Raw genomic sequence first — 17,544 nt, forward strand, 5'->3', positions numbered from 1 at the left:
AAAGTCAAAGAAAGGAAAATATTTGAGGTGTATTTAGGTAAAGAGATAAAGATAAATTTTTAAAAACTATTTTATAATTAAAAGCTATGCTAAATGTCGAGAATTTTATTATCCAATAGGATTAATCTTTCACAAAATTTTTTACATTAGCAAAATGAAAATGAAAAGATAAATATTTTCCAACTTGATATAACCCAGTATTCTCTGCAGACCTCCTCAAGTAGGAAAAATTCTTGGCACTGGCTACACTGAGACACAGTCATCTGTTGCACTAACTTAAGCCTCTCTCACAGCATGAGGAGAATGAACACTGTACTTCACACAGCCTCCACCAGTAGTGACAAAGGAACTCTTACTTATTTATTTATTTAGTACATGAAATTTATTGTCAAATTGGTTTCCATACAACACCCAGTGCACATCCCAACAGGTGCCCTCCCCAATGCCCTTTCTTAACATCATTCCGAGGGACTGACAACCTGCTGAGGAACTTTCAGGAAATTAACATTCAAAATCAAGTAAGATCAGACAAAAAAAGAAAGCCTCACCTCACTTCGAGTGACCACAATCCTGACCAGGGTGGAGTCATCTGTGCCGGCACCTTTCATAGAATAGTAGAGCCTCTCAGCAAAGAAGGCAGGGCGGTTCAGGGCACACTGCACTGCAAGTTAGAGATACTTCACACATGATGCCTTGACAAAGGTATCCATGCTCCAGCTTCATTTATCACTTCTAGCCTGCCTTTGATCATTTTCCATAGAATTATCTGAGAAATTTGAGGTGATGTTCTCCCTCTTGATTTTTTTCTCAGAATCCATCTTTCTAGCCACATTAGATAGGCTACCCTCAATTCTAGAGGATTCCCTCTAGCTAATAAATCCCATTTTCTTTCCATAGATGCAATAGCTTACACTCTTTACATTTTTTTCCCTTCAAGTGAGAAAATCTATAGCAACTGTGGCCAATAATATCTTACTTAAAAAGGAATAATGACTGAAATCTGAATTCTACAAGTCTGAGAGAAGGATAGGAGATACATTCCAGTATGAAAACGAAAACAGATTTGAGCCAAGATTTGAGAATGATAATAAATCTGACACATTTTCTCTTAGGAAAATTAACAGCAAAGTCTTTTCCTGCAAATGGTAGAGGTATACTAACTGTACATTACTTTAGTTATAATTACTATAGTAATATTTGTAAGACACTCAATTGCTAATACCACATGTGTTCCTAATACTCTCTTTAGTCATATATTCTCCAGGAGAATTAAATTTCCATTTCATCGGACATCTCAAAGAACACCAGAAACTGGGTTTTTGATTTCAAAAGGGAAAAGGGTCTCTTTGGATTGAGTATTTGAAAGATGTTTTTGGGAGTTCAAAATGACACTTTGTGTGATGTCACTTATAGTTCCTTAGGGCTTTCCCATTCACTTTAATGGAACTGCTACATCTACTGTATATTCTTGTTTAATCCTCATGAAGGGCATACAGAATAAAGACCAACTAATTCCAAAACAACCCTATTCGATCACACCACCACCATTCATAAGGAATTGTATATAAAACATGGGATTAGCTCAGCCTCTAAGCAGATTCCCAGAAGGCTGTATTAAGCATCATCACTTAATGGGAACAACTAGTCAAAGCCTCATTCATTTACAAACAAAACAAAGCAAAACATAAAAGTATCTTACAGATGGTCTTCAAACCACTTTCAACATTTCCAGAAAATTCACGGGCAACACTACTTAGTAAATCTCGATTAGCCACCTTCAAACAAAAAACACAACGGTTAAAATATTTTCACAACTTAAAACAGAAGCCAGATCTTCAAAAGAAAAGCTCATACCCTGGAATAAGCCTCCATGGTAGCTTTCAGCTGAGGAAAGCTTCTTGTGGCAAGAATCATGTTAAAGCAAGATTCATCTGTCCCTAGTCTCCCCTCACCAGCTTGATAGAGACGTTGAGCATCTTCCTGAGCCAGCTGGTGGTTAACATTCTGATTCTCATCACGATTTCCCTGCAAAAGAGGAAGGCAAGACTTGGAAGATGTGACACAAGTTCTATTAAAATCCTCCCCCACCAAAAAAAAAAAAGCCAAAAAGAAAAACATCTTTTCTAGGATATATAAACTACCACTCAAATGAAGAAATTATAATTCTCCTTAGCTGGGATTTAAGATCAATATGCATTATACTGAGTTCCACTTTGTATTCATTTATGCAGCTAAAATGTATGGAGCACTTGTTTTGTGTGAGGCTGTATTAGGTTCTCCAGAGAAAGAGTACCTATAGGATATGCAAGGTGGTAGGGACACAAGAAGACAAGGTCCCTGCCCTCAAAGAATTTAAGTCAAGGGAGGGAGTATATAATAAGGAGCTTCATGAACTTCCTTTCCTTCAGTCAAGTGAAATCTTAATATTTAAGTTTTATTATGAATGTAGACATAAAAATGACACATGAGCTTTTAGGAAGAAGCTACAAATAACTCAAGTTCTGCCAGACTGTGCCAATTTGTATACCAAATTTTCGCTGGGATGGGAGGGAAAGAAGGAGAGAGCGAGAGAGAAAGCCGTGGGCCTGAACAAGAGCAAAGCCTAGATGGGCATTTGGTTTCTCTCAAAAACACAAACCCAAATGAAGGAAAAGCTGCCCTCTAAAGTCTTGGTGTCAGTCTGAGGAACACAATAGACAAGTGTTCCTTAAAGGTGAGAAACTGTATTCTGAACACAATGGAGAGGGGTTCCTTACAGATGAGAAACTATTTTGAAGAGCAGTGGGCACAAGAAATAAGCAGAAGCATATTCTAAATGAGAGACTAAAGACAGCACACAGGAAAAGATGCTCAGGAAAAACTTCCCAGATGATTGCCTTTGGATTCAAACACACAAAAACCAGTCTCATTTTCCTGAGAAGCCATTCTTCTGCTCGCTCCCTTTAAGAGGTCTCTTTACTTTGTAAAATAGCTGGGCCTTGAACTCTGCATAAAGAGACTTGGCACCTCATGTAGTCTTTTTTTTTTTTTTTTTAAGTAGTCTCCATGCCCAACGTGGGGCTTAAACTCACAATCCTGAGATCAAGAATCACATGCTCTACCAACTAAGCCAGCCAGGTGCCCTTCATGTAAAAAATAATCATTTTTTAGCATTAAATCCCTGTTCCTGTTTTGTCTTCTTGCTGTTGTTTTTCTTCTTGTTGTTTTTCAATGCTAATCTATTTCCCTACTCTGTTATTCCATTGTAGGTAAATTCAATTTCTTCCCACCCATTTGCTTTCTCATTTCCACATTCACACACTTTGGCACACTGTGTTTTCTGGAACTATCTTCCTTTTGCTCTGAAGAGCCTGACTTCTGCTTTCCTATCCCTCAAGACTGCCCAGCTTTGTATACTAGCAGGATAGCCAATATCTCCTGACACTGAATCAGTGTGCTTGTCTTTTCAAGTAGACCCTCATCATCTCATTCTAAGTATGCTTATAGTATCATTCCAAATACCCTATCTGGATAATTTTCCAGCACTTCTCCAGCACATCTGGGGAATCAGAATAAGGAAGGTGCTAATCACATTACTGTGAACTCTGAGAAAAGTTTCTGCATCTCTGGCTCTCCTCAGTTTTCACCTCTTACAGCACTTCCATGGAAGTCCTGCATATCGTCAGTTGATGGCCCAATTTAACTGGCAGTACAATGCTAAACTTGCAAGTATGAGATTCAGGGACACCTGGGTGGTTCAGTCAGTTAAGTGTCTGACTTCGGCTCAGGTCATGATCTCACAGTTCATGAGTTCAAGCCCTACATCAGGCTCTCTGCTCTCAGTGCAGAGCTTGCTTCAGATCCTCTGTCCCCACCCCCCCCAACCCCCGCCATCTCTCTCTGCCTCTCTTTCTCTCAAAAATAAACTTAAAAAAAAAAAAAAAAAAAAAAAAAAGAAGTATGAGATTCATCCTAAGACAAAGAGCCAAGCTGATTTCTGATTCCATATAACGTTGAAGAGGTTAATTTCTAATCTCTTACAAACCTAGATCTGCGGAAATAAATCTCAATAGTGACTACAAAGAAATTTGAATATTGGATTCTGTGCTACCCCTCTTAAAGATGTCAAGATTCCAAGGGGCTAAATATTAAAAGGAATAAAGAATGCTCCCTGATAATACAAAGTGAAGAATGTTCCCTCCATCAATATATATTCATACTATACTCACTTGGCACATGGATACAAGTAAACGTTCAAAATGTCCTGATGTATCTGATCTAATGTCCTTTTCAAGATCTCGTCCAAATTCTGATTGATAACATCTGACAATTTCTTGGATTTCCTGATTTGTTCTTGTGCACAAAATTTCAATCAATACACGTTCCTGAGTTCCTGCTCCCTATGTGAAATGAAGAAAGTGAGACTTATATAAAAGAAAAACAAAATAACAGAAAATAATTAAATCTTACTAGTTCATCAAATACTTCTTTGGCCTCCAGACCTAAAAAGCTCTATTTATTCAGATGATATGATACAACATACTGATTTAGCTGTCACTGTAAACTGCCATAATTGGTGGGGTTTTACATTTAAAATAGGATAAAATATACAAAGTAAATGACACAGTACCTTCATTGCATTCCGTAAACTCCAGGCATCATAATATGTAGGTGGCATGAATAGGGCAAGGATCAGTTCTTCCATATTTCCACTTAACTCTGATTTGAGGTCTTTGATTAAATCCTATTTAATTACAAATACAAACTAATTATGTGTGCTCTCCAAATTTTGCTGCTTAAATTTTTTAAATATGGAAAAGTGGAATTGAACTGCTTTATGAAAACCTAAATTTCAAATTTGAGTAGCGTATACTAAGAAACAAGTAAATATATACATTTCAAGTTTGTATTTTAAAGCAGATGTATTTTATTCACTCTACCAATAAACAATAACAAATTCCTACTATAGTTCCACCACTATACCAGGTACAAAGACAGAGATATGAAATAAAAAAATCATTCAAATGAACAAAATGATAAGCAGGTATTTACTTAGTATAAGAAACTGTTCTTGTTCTGTGTGGAAGCAGGAAACATCATTGTGTTCTTCTGTGGAAAGATAAGGTAAACCCCTAAAAAGAGATAGTATAAGGCAGCCTGTACTTAAGTAGCACATAAATAAACAGCAGAAAAAGCTCAAACAAGAGAAGTTAAAGTGGGCTAGAAAGCCCAAAGAAAGCTTCTAGTCCAGATCTTGAAGAGTATGTAAAATTAGCAAGCAAAGAGGAAGGAGAAAGACATTTCAGGCAAGAAGGAAGAACACAAATGAGAAACACAAACATGGTTCCCAGGCTTGACCATGCACTTAAATCATCCGTGGAATTATTTGAGAAGAGAAGAGAAGAGAAGAGAAAAGGGAAAAAAGAGAAAAGAGAAAAGAAAAAAGAAAAGAAAAAAGAAAAAGAAGAGAAGAGAAGAGAAAAGAAGAGAAAAGAAGAGAAAAGAAGAGAAAAGAAGAGAAAAGAAGAGAAAAGAAGAGAAAAGAAAAGAAAAGAAAAGAAAAGAAAAGAAAAGAAAAGAAAAGAAAAGAAAAGAAAAACACACTGATGTTGAGGACAAATACTCAGAGGTTGTGCAAGTGTTTTTAAGTCTCAAAAAATTATGATGCTCAGCTAAGGTTGGGAGTCACTAGTATGAAACAAGAACAAGCAAAGCCTTTTTAATGAACCAGTAAGACAACCAATTTTGTTAGAGGGGAATGTTCTCACAGATTATTGAGACACAGTTGTAATGATATGCTTGGGTCATCACCTTGAACACAAGCTAAAGAATGTGCATTGGATTCTTCATGCTGGGAGAAGCCACAGGAAATTTTTATGCAAGAAAATGGCACTGAAATGGCAACCATAGGCAGTATGGACTACGATGACAAAGAGGTTTATAGATAAGAACATTTAGGCTACTAGAACATTTAGGTAAGAATTCATTCAGGCTTGGACTTGAGTAGTGGATTTGAGATAGAAGCACATTTTTAAAAAGACCTTTTACATATTAGATCAACAAGATAGAGTTAATAACCAGATGCTAGGACAAAGCAGTGCCTGGCATATAGTAGCAACTGAATAGGTATCCAAAGACTGATAAATAAGTATGTGGAATCAAGGACAACTCCACAGCAGGCTCGAAGAATGACTTAAAAAAATTTTTTTTAATATTTTTATTTTTTTTTAATTTTTTTTTAATCTTTATTTATTTTTGAGAGAGTGAGAGACACAGTGAGAGCAGGGGACGAACAGAGAGAGAGGGAGACACAGAATCCGAAGCAGGCTCCAGGCTCTGAGCCGTCAGCACAGAGCCCGATGTGGGGCTCGAACCCACAAACTGTGAGATCATGACCTGAGCTGAAGTCGGACACTTAACCGACTGAGCCACCCAGGCACCCCTAATATTTATTTTTGAGAGAGAGAGAGAGAGAGAGAGAGCGAGCATGCACACATGTGCCCATGAGCAAGTGGGGGAGGGGCAGAGAGGGAGGGAGACACAGAATCAGATGCAGGCTCTAAGCTCTTAGCCGTCAGCACAGACCCCAACGCAGGGATCGAACCCACAAACTGCAAGATCACGACCTGAGCCAAAGTTGGATGCTTAATCAACTGAGCCACTCAGGGGCCCCTAGAAGAATGATATTTTTATTAATTAATAGGAAGCCAAAGAAAAGATGGCTGGGAATAAAAAAACATATGCTGTGAGTTTAGTTTTAATTCTAAACTGAAATATAAGAAAATTCAGGACAGCGTAGCACAGGCTATATACAAACTAAAGAAATTCATAATATGGAAAATACTTTTGTTAGAGAAGCAAGTATGAGGTTGAACCCTAAGGAAATCTAGACTTTGTGTTGCTTAACCAGCTTTAAGATTGAAGAAGTGGAGGGGTTCCTAGATGGTTTGGTCACTTAACCGTCTGACTTCAGCTCAGGTCATGATCTCACACTTTGTGAGTTCAAGCCCCGCATCGGGTTCTGGGCTGACAGCTTGGAGCCTGGAGCGTGCTTTGGATTCTGTATCTCCCTCTCTCTCTGCCCCTTCCCCACTCATACTCTGTCTCTCTCAAAAAATAAATAAACGTTAAAAAAAAAAAAAAAAAAAAAAAGACTGAAGAAGTGGACCTGGGCCAAGGGGGGAGGGTAAGGCAGAGTAAAATAGGTCAAGTGGGACCAACCTCTGCCCCCATTCTGAGAAAAGTAAACTAGATCCAGAGAACGTTAGAAAGTTTTAGGATTCCTATCTAAATGGCAAACCAATGGTACCCAGTTTTCCCCTTTATATCTAAGAAGCAGTAGCACTTTTTAGCCATAGAATCTTGCTATATTTTGTTACTGATCATCCATTCAGCAAATATTTATCAAGTGGCTATTTATTATCATTCCTGTACTTGGTGCTAAAAATGCACAAATGAGTAGGACATGGTTAGCCCGAGGGGAGCTCACTGTTTTGGGGAGTGGGCAGTAAGATCAGTTAGAGCAGAAGTTTTACAAAATGCTATCAGACCACAGTGAGAGAAGGAGCTAAATTCTGCCTAGAGCAATGAGAGAAACTTCACGGAGAAGCTGATTTAACCCAAATCCTGAAGTTGTTTGCCATGAAGAAAAAGAGGAAAAGGTGTTCTAGGCCAAGAGTACAACATATACCAAGCATAGAGTTATAAAAGATCATGATGTACACAGGGAATGTCAAGAAGTTCCACGTGGGCATAATATAGGATACGATTAGAGGAAGAGAATGGAGTGGAAGATGATGCCAAACACCAAGAACAAGCAGGGGCTATGTGATAAGTCATTGAATCCCACCGTAAAGAGAAGACTGAGAACCAAACTATTATACTGTTTATCTATTTTATATATAAAGTTATCTACTATCAGTTACACTATTGTAGCCATAATCTGTTTTCTACTGAGCATCTATCAGACATAGTATGAGGTATGATTATGAGATGAAGGATTACTCCAGAATTAGACTTTTAAGAGAAATACATAGCAAACACACCACTCTGGGGTCTCTGGAGTCTGTCTCTACTTTGTACCACCAGTACTAATAAAATCATAGTATCCAACCTCGCATAAAGGCAGAGTCTACAGGCCATTGTTTGTGGCCAGAAAAGAAAAAAATATAAATACCTTGCCATACATGGTCTTAAAAGCTGCTTTAATTTTTTGCCTCTGATCATTGGAACGGTTGGCCACAATATTCACAATTGCCTGCTCGTCTGTCCCTGGAAGAACCATACATGTTTAAGTAAGGATGAAGTCGGTGCTGGCTACTCCTTGAGGACATCTCTTGGTTGCTTTACAAGGTGACTGGTGCCAGATTAAATTGAGGTATGTGCACAGGTGGACACATAAACTTGATTTATTTTTACTTTAGATTTAGTTTATTTTTACTTTAGATTCAATTATAAATAAGATAAAAACCTGTTTTCTTTTTTTTATTAAAAAAAAATTTTTTTTTAACGTTTATTTATTCTTGAGACAGAGAGAGAGAGCATGAATGGGGGAGGGTTAGAGAGAGAGACACAGAATCTGAAACAGGCTCCAGGCTCTGAGCGGTCAGCACAGAACCCGACGCGGGGCTCGAACTCACGGACTGCAAGATCATGACCTGAGCCGAAGTCAGACGCTTAACCTACTGAGCCACCCAGGCGCCCCAAAAACCTGTTTTCTTACCAAAACCCTTCATCGCTTTCCGAAGAATTTCTGCATCTCTCATGGCATCAAAGTTGGCAGCTGGTCGGATTGTTCCTTGAGCTCCCTGAGTCATTGCGGCAGGCTGAAATGAGAAGCAAAAATTCCAAGTCAGTTACTGTGGTAATCCTTTCATAACATAAAAACACATCAAATTAGGGGCGCCTGGGTGGCGCAGTCGGTTGAGCGTCCGACTTCAGCCAGGTCACGATCTCGCGGTCCGGGAGTTCGAGCCCCGCGTCAGGCTCTGGGCTGATGGCTCGGAGCCTGGAGCCTGTTTCCGATTCTGTGTCTCCCTCTCTCTCTGCCCCTCCCCCGTTCATGCTCTGTCTCTCTCTGTCCCAAAAATAAATAAACGTTGAAAAAAAAAAATTAAAAAAAAAAAACAAAAACAAAAAAAAACCACATCAAATTATCATGTTGTACACATAAAACTAATACAATGTTATATGTCACTTACATCTCAATAAAACTGAGAGGCAGGGGATGTAAAAATGTTCAACTTCTTTAGTGGAAGAAACAAATTTTTTTAAAAGCCCGGATTCTCTGCTGACAAGAAGACAACTTAAGACTTCCCCAGTTATCACTCTTAGGCAAGGAGGCCATGTTTAACTTTTAGGACAAAGCATATGAGCATTTTATTTTCAGGGCTCATTCTGGAACAGGCAAGAAAGACCTATCCACTTCCTGCCAAAAGACAGCTAACCTCCAAACTTTCAGGAGACCAAAAAGTCAAGCTTGTGAAATCAGTCACAATCTTCCTATGCCTTGATTTCCTTCTTGGTAGAATACAAGGGAAAAAAAGAGACTGATTCCTGGATAGTGTTGAGCAGCAGTGTCTAATTTAAAGACAATAATATAGGGGTGCCTGGGTGGCTCGGTCAGTTGGGCATCTGACTTCGGCTCAGGTCATGATCTCACAGTTTGTGAGTTCAAGCCCCACATCAAGCTCTGTGCTGACAGCTTGGAGCCTGAAGCCTGTTTCAGATTCTGTGTCTCCTTCCCTCTCTCTAACCCTCCTTTGCTTGCTCTCTCTCCCTCTCTCTCTCTCTCTCTCTCTCTCTCAAATAAGTAATAAGCATTAAAAAAAATTTTTTTAAAGAGCTTCTGCACAATAACTATAGCTAACAACACACTTCACAGAGAAAGACCGGATGGTTTCTGAGATTGGTAACAAGGGAAAAATTCTGTTCTCACCACTCATTCAAAATAAATAGATAGATGGATAAATACAATAAGATAATGAGGGCTTTAGTTAGGCAGACCTTCCTTGCATTGCTCAACGAGGTTTCAAATAAGCAATAAAATTTTGGCAATATCTTTCCATTTCCTCTATAGGCCCTCATTATCAAACATGAAATAGAGGCACCTGGATGGCTCAGTCAATTAAGCATCCAACTTCAGCTCAGGTCAAGCCCCACATAGGGCTCTCTACAGTCAGCACAGAGCCCTCTTTGGATCCTCTGTCTACCCCCGTCTCTGCCCCTCTCCTGCTCATGGTCTGTCTCTCAAAAATAAACATTAAAAAACATGAAATAAAACATTTTGTAGTAAGAAAAGCACAAAATGAAAGCAAGCAATGATTAGAGATTCTGGGAGGTAGAATATTCTTCATAGATTATATAGGAAATAAACCAGAAGGCAAAACAGGGACTAATACTTTAAAAATACAAATTGGGGCACCTGGGTGGCCTAGTCAGTTGAGTGTCTGACTCTTGATTTTGGCTCATTTTGATCTAATGGTTTCGTGGGTTTGAGCCCTGTGTTGAGCTCTGTACTGATGGCACGGAGACTGTTTAGGATTCTCTCCTCCCTCTCTCTCTGCCCCTCCCCTGCTCATGTTTCTCTCTAAATAAATAAATTTAAAACAATTAAATAAAAAATAAAAATACAAATCTATGGGGAAACTTAAAAATCACTATGACATATCCCACAGTAATAACTGTTTCCAGAGAGAATCATCAATGGATGCTAAAATTAGTGAGTAAAAGTGCGATGAGAACCAAGATATTTACATAGTTTGCACCTGGCAAACACAAGTGATCAAAATTAATAATTGCCAATAACAGAATAAGTCAACAATAAGTGCCTCCTGATACAATAATGCTCTGGAGATCCAAGACCATTTCTGTGGTACTCCTGTCAAAATGGCCAAACCTGAATTTAATCATGAGGAAATATCAGACAAACCCAAACTAAGGAATTTTCTCAAAATAACTGGTAATACTCTTCAAAAGTGTCAAGGTCATAAACAAAAAAGACTGAAGAATTGTGTCAAGTTAAAGGAAACTTAAGAGAGGTGCCTGACTGGCTCAGTCGATAGAGCATGTGATTCTTGATCTCAGGGTTGTGAGTTCGAGCACCACACTGGGCATAGAGATTACTAAAACAAATGAAATGAAATCAAAATTAATATTAAAAAAACAAGTAAACTTAAGAGACATGACAACAAATGCAATGTTTCATCCTGGATTTGATCCTGAACCAGAAAAGGACATTAATGGGATAATTGGTAACACTTGAGTAAGATCTATAGTTTGGGTAATAATATTATATCAATGTTATTTCCTGATTTTGATCATTTTGTTGTGTTTATATAAGAAGTTAACACTGGAGGATCTGGGTAAAGGATATTCAGGAATTCTATAATTTTTATAACTTTTTTGTAAGTCCGAATTATTTCAAAATTTAAAAAAATTTTAAAATATACAGCTAGGAAACAATAGTTTTCTTTTTTCTTTTAATGTTTATTTATTTTGAGAGAGAGAGAGAGAAGCAGTGTGTGTGTGAGTGTGAGGGAGACAGAGAGAGAAAGAGAGAGAGAGAGAGAGAGAGAGAAAGAATCCCAAGCAGGTTCTGTGCTGTCAACGCAGAGCCTGATGGGAGACTCAGTATCACAAATCATGACATCATGACCTGAGCCGCAATCAAGAGTCAGACACTTAACTGAATAAGCCACCCAGGTACTCCTTCAATAGTTTTCTTAAACTATTCAAATCAGGGCTTAAGAGAGATGGGATGAAGTGAGATGATATCCCACTACATTCTTTTAACTGAATTTTAATAATATATTTATTTAACCCATTATCTCTAAAATATCATTTAAAGATGCATTCAACACCACTCCAAAATGTAAAATGATTCAATTGCTTTTTAGGCAACTGAAACTGCATTTAATGTTATTTATACCCATTGAATACAGCAATATGCCAGCAACTGCAGGGCAAAGTAAATGGGGAGAAGAGAACCAGACCATCTTTTAGGCCTAAACATTTTTAGGGTCAATAATTTCTCCCACTTACCAATACTCTCACACCAATGTTTTCTTCTAACAACCATCCTGCACTATGAAGCTTCCTTCTAAGCCAAGAATATAAGCAGAGAACTAACAAATGACAAATATTTGTATAGTAGTTTAAAAAAAAAATTCTACTTGTAGCTTTACATGAGCTTTATGGTATCGAGAAACTAAGGTTTCCTTCATTAAAATCCTAAGTAGGGCAAAAGCCTTTGTTTACAATACACTGGACTAGACAGTAAGAGAAACTAATCCTCAAAATCTATGATTTGATGATCCTCATCTTCTGTCATCCTCTTCTTTTTTGATTTTTTAAATGTTTATTCATTTTTGAGAGACAGAGAGAACACAGAATGAGTTGGGGAAAGGCAGAGAGAGAGAGAGAGAGAGAGACAGAATCCAAAGCAGGCTCCAGGCTCTGAGTTGTCAGCACAGAGCCCGATGCCGGGCTCGAACTCACTGACGGTGAGATCATGACCTGAGCTGAAGTTGGACACTCAACCAACTGAGCCACCCAGGCATCCCATCTCTTCTTTCTTAAAAAACAAACAAAAACTACTCATTTTTCATCTTTAGGAAAAAATGGATTTGTTTCATTCTTTGTTGAAAGTCTAAGTTTGCAATGAATCTTTATCAAAAATACTGTCATCTTCCATGCACTATATTGAATTAAAAGATATCAGGGTCCATGTTCCAGAGGTCAAAACTCAAACTAGGGAAGATTTCTCAGCACAACAAAGCCCACACTGCAATCAAAAGTTCTACCCTTTGACACCCATTTGATACCAACCTTCCTACTGGAAAACAAAATTGAGTCAATCAGGGAAGTCACCTGTCCCAAATGCCCAACCAAGACAAAAATTTTCATCTTCCTACACACATTATATACTCACACACACCATCCACCAGAGGACTTTCAGTGATAGGAAGCTTACTCCTCTCAAGGGAGCCTGTTCCATTTCCATCTAAAAGATCTTCCAAAATTTACCATTCTGTTAAGTTCCACTTATTGGTTTTAGTTCTATCTTAAGGTAGTAATTGTTACACATGAGTTGCATGTGTATGTATATTTCATTTTTAGTGTTTTAGGTTTGAAAAATTTTTAACTTTTTTTTTTTTTTTTTTTTTTTTTTTTTACTTTACAGCCAAGTTAGTTAGCATACAGTACAACCATGATCTCAGGAGTAGATTCGTTAATGCCCTCTACCCATTTAGCCCATTCCCCTCCCACAACCCCTCCAGCAATCCTCTGTTTGTTCCCTATATTTAAGTCTCTTGTTTTTGTCCCTCTCCCTGTTATTATATTATTTTTGCTTCCCTTCCTTATGTTCATCTGTTTTGTCTCTTAAAGTCCTCATATGAGTGAAGTCATATATTTGTCTTTCTCTGACTAATTTCACTTAGCACAATACCCTCTAGTTCCATCCACGTAGTTGCAAATGACACGAAAATCTTTTTTTATACTTAGTCATAAAATCCATGTCTCTCAAACTATGTGCATGCTTAAGCTAAAATAAAATCAAAATTCTCATACATGATTAAAATAACTATAGATATATAATATGATTAACAATCAACTTCAACAATAAAAAAAAAGATTGAAGGCAATTCCCTATGTGCTTTGAAGGAATATCATTTATAGTACCAGCAAAGCAGCATTATGTAACAGGGAGACCATTGGTCTGGGAGTCAGAAGAACTAGAGCTAGTCTCAGCTTAGTCTTTTACTAGGTGTGTGGTCTTGGACAAATTTCTTAATCTGGAACTCAAATTCCTCAAATCAAGAAAGTAAGCCAGAAAATAGCTAAAGTGTTTCTCTTTCAATACTTTAATCCCTCTCCCATCTCAGCTTTAAAAAAGCTTGGTAATGCTAGATCTTTATGATTAAAGAGGATGGAAATAAATAAGAAAATCAAGCTAAAGATAAGCATAAAAGCATACTGCTTGTGTTCCTTATAACTTGCATAAGATATAAAATTAAACTTAATATTAAAATAAGGGGCTATACAGAGATAAGACAAACATTTGATACATAGGAGACCTAGGGCTATTGAGAAATCAATTCAACAAATATTAATGGACTACTATGGTTAAAGCCCTACCAAGCACTACAGGGACATAATGGTAAGACAGATACAGCGGAATCCTTGAGGAAGGTGTGAGAGACCAATACACGAGAAATCAGAAAGTAAAGAAGGTACATACAGGCACATACAGTAATTAGTAAACACTAGAAAACCTTACTCACTTCAGTGTTATAATCCAAAGAAACAGGAGAGAAAACAGGATAGGAAGGAAAAGATTCTGTATTGATCTGAAAAAAGAGTGGAAAGTTATAAAGGTAAAAATAGAAAACAAAACCACACTTTATCAAAAACTGCCCAAAACAGCAATTACTCAGTCACTCAAGTTCATATTTGTTAACTACCAGTGAGGGAAGAACTAAAACCAATGCCAAGAACCCAAGTGAATCTCTGTGAAAAAGTTAGGAGTATCATCACCTGTGAGAAGGGACCTATGCTTGTCTTATTAAAGTCATCAGGACACCACTTAAAGCAGATAGACCAAAGACAGCATCAAGTCTACCAGACGCAAAGAGCAGAATCTTAAGTGACTATAACAGACCATATCCTCTGCTTCAGGGAAATGTCAGCAAAGCAGTGGTGCCCTTCTTTGGCGTTATCCAATTAAATTGGACTAAATTTAAAAATAGGAGCAGAAATACCTGACTTGGGTAAGGACCTTGTCCTCCAGGATATTGAGAAGGCATCTGTCCTCCAGGAAAGCCACCTACATGTTAAAAAAAAAAAAAAGTACAGTAAACAGATCTCATAGGATTTAACTTTTCAAAACAGCACTGACTATTATGAATATAGAAACATGAGAACATTCACACCATGTTATTCAGTAGGGTAATTTTTTAAGATTATAATTCACTAAACCTAAAACCAACTTTGGTCACAGGAACCTTTTAAAATATTCCACGTCCTACACAGTTTCCTAACAAATAATACCTTTTTTTTTTTTTTTTTTAAATACTTGAACCAAACTAAATTCTGATTCCATCTAGAAAGGATGCCAGGGCATAGTTCTGAGGGTTTAGGAGTGGTATAGGTGTGAGCTGGGAAGCTCCTGAAAGTTTTGGTTTTTTGGCTTTGGAACAGATTTTTTGTAACTCAAAAAGTGGGTCCTTATTTCCATCTTACTGATTAAACTTTTCCATCAAATTAATGCATTTCATGAAATCATGCATTTCATTTTATTTCTTTTTTACCATTTTATTTAATTTAGTTTTTAAATTTACATCCAAGTTAGTTAGCATATAGTGCACAATGATTTCAGGAGTAAATTCCTTAATTCCCCTTACTCATTTAGCCCAACACCCCCCCACAACCCCTCCAGCAACCCTCTGTTTGTTCTCCATATTTAAGAGTCTCTCATGTTTTGTCCCCCTCCCTGTTTTTATAATATTTTTGCTTCCCTTCCCTTATGTTCATCTGTTTTGTATCTTAAAGTCTTCATATGAGTGAAGTCATGTATTTGTCTTTCTCTAATTTGGCTTAGCATAATACCCTCTAGTTTCAGCCACGTAGTTGCAAATGAAACCATGTATTTTAAATTATTTCTCTCTTTCTCTCTCTGCCCCATCCCCCCACTCATGAACGCTAAAATTAAAAAAAAAAATTATAAAAGTACTTAGTATAAAGTTTACTAAAGACTATCCCAAACATAACTAAGTTCTCTCAGTGGCAACTGAAAATTTTAAGTAGCACACTATTGTTTTTCTCTGGTACCTACCAGGTAGTGGGACCTGTGGTAGACCACCACCGTAAGACTGTGAGGGTGGCTGTGGATAGCTGGAAAAGCCTGCTCCACCTGGTGGGGGGGCTCCAAACCCTTGGCCTGGAGGAACTAGAATAAAAGAATAAATACAGTGACAGTTCTCATGATTGAAGAGTAAACTTTAGGAAAATATCTACTAATATCCACTAAGAAAAGTGGAAAAAATATGCAATTAATGCTATAACAGCAGTCTCTTTTGGTCTAAATTCAACTTATCAACTCTTTTCCATTATGAAACAAATTAAAAAATTTTTACTTCATTCACCTGCCTAAATAACTTATAGTAACAAAAATGCTAAGCTTTTTGGCCTTCAGACAAAGCTGTCCTAAAGGTCACAATTATGCTAAGTGAAATATCATAATCAATTCTTAAGATTACAAATAATCAAGTAAACTGCTATATATTGGTCCTTTATTACCATGAGATTTATTCTAATTCTTTTCACAACAGAATTTTTGACAATGTTTCCAGCTTTCATGCCCCCAAGAACCTTTATCTTGCCAGCTAGGTTTATGGTCTTTGGTAGAGAGTAGGCTAAGAGCATCTCTGACCTCATATAAAACAAGCAAGAATGAAATGGATGAGAGAGAGAGAGAGAGAGAGAGGTAGAGAGAGAGAGAGAGAGAGAGAGGTAGAGAGAGAGAGAGAGAGAAGGAAAGATACAGCAATCCCAAATCATCACTAATGCCACAACCCACTACTCACCTCCAGGATAGGATGGAGCTCCCCCTGGTGGTGGGGCACCAGGATAGCCTCCAGGGGTTGGATAGCCTGCAGTGGCAGGGTAGCCTCCAGCTCCTGGGTAGCCACTACTTGGGGCTGGTGGGTAGGCACCTCCTCCCACTGGAGGAAAGCCAGTAGGATAAGGATACTGACCCGGAGGGGGAAAAGTTGACTCCTGACCTGCAGGCTGACAAACCAGAAAACTTTTCATATGAATGTGACCAAAACAAACAAACAAACAAACTGAAATAACTGTCAAGGTCTAAATCTTCTTTTACATAGTAAAAGTCACATTAAAAGTCTTGGTATCTTGTACTAGTTTACCTGTATGCTAGTTTGTCAAAACACTTGCTTTTCAGAACTCAGTTACATTCAATTCTACCTGTGTCGGGCAAGAGGGATCTGTTTCTCTATTTGGGAGTAAGAACGAGACTCTTCAGAAACCTCAAGGCTTCAGGAAAAACTATCAAAGCTCATTAGTTCCTTCATTTTCCTAATACCTGGAAATATTAGAAAGACGTATAGTTCTCCACCCTAAAGAGAATTCCTGGCTCTCTTGCGACACACCTGGACCTGTTACATAGTAGGAACAAAAAAGTGACCTGAGTTACCATGGGGTGTGACATTTGGAGCCCAGTTCAGACTAGAAAATGTCTAAGAGTGGCAGAGATTGTTACACGTTCACTAAACTTTCTCGCCTGGCCACAAAGCTAGACTACCTTTCCCAGACCCCTTTGCAGTTAAAGTAGGACCATATGACTGAATACTGGTGAATGAACAGAGACAGAAGTGATGTACACCACTTCCAATCTGGCCCCTAAAAACCTCCTGCCCAATCCTACACACTCTCTCTTCCTCCTTCCCTTTATCTGCCAGCTGGAAGCAGAGAATCCAGGGGAGGAATCCAAGACACTAGAGGATGATAAAGCCAACATGTGGAAGGAGCCTAGTAACCTGAAAG

General features: G+C 38.0%; 1 protein-coding gene across 5 annotated transcripts in view; it reads right to left on the reverse strand.

The window, feature by feature from the left end:
* Positions 1-17,544, reverse strand: part of ANXA7 (annexin A7) — a 39,699-nt gene that overhangs the window by 3,206 nt on the left and 18,949 nt on the right. For 3 of the 5 annotated variants that reach the window (XM_045439579.1, XM_045439582.1, XM_045439578.1), the window contains 11 exons: positions 16,566-16,770; positions 15,815-15,928; positions 14,742-14,806; positions 14,265-14,330; positions 8,702-8,804; positions 8,156-8,250; positions 4,610-4,723; positions 4,209-4,379; positions 1,855-2,025; positions 1,700-1,775; positions 549-661 (listed from right to left, as the gene is read on the reverse strand). In XM_045439579.1, coding sequence (XP_045295535.1) covers positions 549-661; positions 1,700-1,775; positions 1,855-2,025; positions 4,209-4,379; positions 4,610-4,723; positions 8,156-8,250; positions 8,702-8,804; positions 14,265-14,330; positions 14,742-14,806; positions 15,815-15,928; positions 16,566-16,770 — 1,293 coding nt within the window. The remainder of the gene's footprint in view (positions 1-548; positions 662-1,699; positions 1,776-1,854; positions 2,026-4,208; positions 4,380-4,609; positions 4,724-8,155; positions 8,251-8,701; positions 8,805-14,264; positions 14,331-14,741; positions 14,807-15,814; positions 15,929-16,565; positions 16,771-17,544) is intronic. The other 2 variants (XM_045439580.1, XM_045439581.1) reach the window with 1 other exon arrangement.

The sequence above is a fragment of the Leopardus geoffroyi genome, chromosome D2 (assembly GCF_018350155.1).
Source record: "Leopardus geoffroyi isolate Oge1 chromosome D2, O.geoffroyi_Oge1_pat1.0, whole genome shotgun sequence".
Classification (NCBI taxonomy): domain Eukaryota; kingdom Metazoa; phylum Chordata; class Mammalia; order Carnivora; family Felidae; genus Leopardus; species Leopardus geoffroyi.